The sequence below is a fragment of the Olea europaea genome, unplaced genomic scaffold (assembly GCF_002742605.1).
Source record: "Olea europaea var. sylvestris unplaced genomic scaffold, O_europaea_v1 scaffold35935, whole genome shotgun sequence".
Classification (NCBI taxonomy): domain Eukaryota; kingdom Viridiplantae; phylum Streptophyta; class Magnoliopsida; order Lamiales; family Oleaceae; genus Olea; species Olea europaea.
The window spans coordinates 1-1,167 of NW_019255141.1; the positions used below are offsets into that span (position 1 = coordinate 1).

A 1,167-nucleotide genomic window follows, 5' to 3' on the forward strand; every position below is an offset into this window, starting at 1 on the left:
ACATTTCTTTATTCCCTTTCCAAGGAAAGTGATAGTATTTAGTAACTCTCTTTTTGAGCTATAACTATTTAACTTTATTTACCACTGTAGAAAGTGGAATACATACGTGCTATTAGATTAATTTTTGAAGTCGCGTACTCGTGTAGTACTTTATGACTCAACATAACTATCATGTTCAATCTTATTAGACTAAATACCCAGAATATCCTTAATATGGGAGCTGGCCGATAAAATTACCAGGAGGAGCATAGTTGCAAGATACAAACCACGACCCATTGTTGCACCGGGCTCTAGCGCATCCAAGGCGCAGTGAATTACGCAACACTACCTGTGTGTAATGCCGGCACTCTCCTACAACACAAGAATTCGATTTATAATCATAATTGCGCTTCTCCAACACCCATAAATCAACTGCTGCCTTTCCGGTAAAATCTCCACTGCCCTTTGCAAGGTTCTCTCCATAGCTTCGGCTACCAGAGTGGACGAGGTTGCAGTCACCAGTCCTCTGATTAACATAGTTTCGAGCAAAGTCTGCTACTTTATCATTCCATACCATGGGTCCAACCCCAACCTGGGCACGGGCTGCATTGTGGGCATTAAGATAGTCTTGAGGGGAGTTTTGGGCTTCAGACAGGGGCGGACCCAGACCGTACGAACTGTGGGGTCAAATTTTTTTTTTTTCGAACAACATATTATGAACAAAAAAGAAAAATCGGTTGTTTGTTGTTCATATTCGATATTTGCACTTTGGGAAGAAATCGGTGGATTATATGATATATCTATGGACTAAATAATGGATATGGACCATGTGATATGGATATAGATTTAGGATTTGAATTTTTTGGGGCAAAAAATTAAGTTTTCAGCAAAAAAAAAAAAAAAAAAAATTCCAGAAAACTGTGGGGTCATTTGACCCCACATGATCCCATGTGAGTCCGCCCCTGGCTTCAGATGAATACAGTGATATTGTTAACACAACAAAGAAAAGGAGAAACTTTGGAAACATAACTATTTTGTGCTTTATTTCAAGACAATATTACTCTAAACAGTTTAAAAATGAAGCGCTCTCGCACGCGCGCGCGCGCACACACACACAGGTGAAAAACATGGATATTTTTTCTATTGATATCTCAACTTAATAAATACAAACCATCTATGTATTTTGAG

General features: G+C 38.9%; 1 protein-coding gene across 1 annotated transcript; it reads right to left on the reverse strand.

Annotated features, from left to right (window-relative positions):
- Nucleotides 1–108: 108 nt before the first annotated feature.
- On the reverse strand, nucleotides 109–634 carry LOC111386529 (pathogenesis-related leaf protein 6-like; the record flags this gene model as incomplete). Its single annotated transcript, XM_023010989.1, has 1 exon — nucleotides 109–634. A coding segment is annotated over one exon (426 nt), but the record flags the coding sequence as incomplete, so codon positions are not given.
- Nucleotides 635–1,167: the final 533 nt, after the last annotated feature.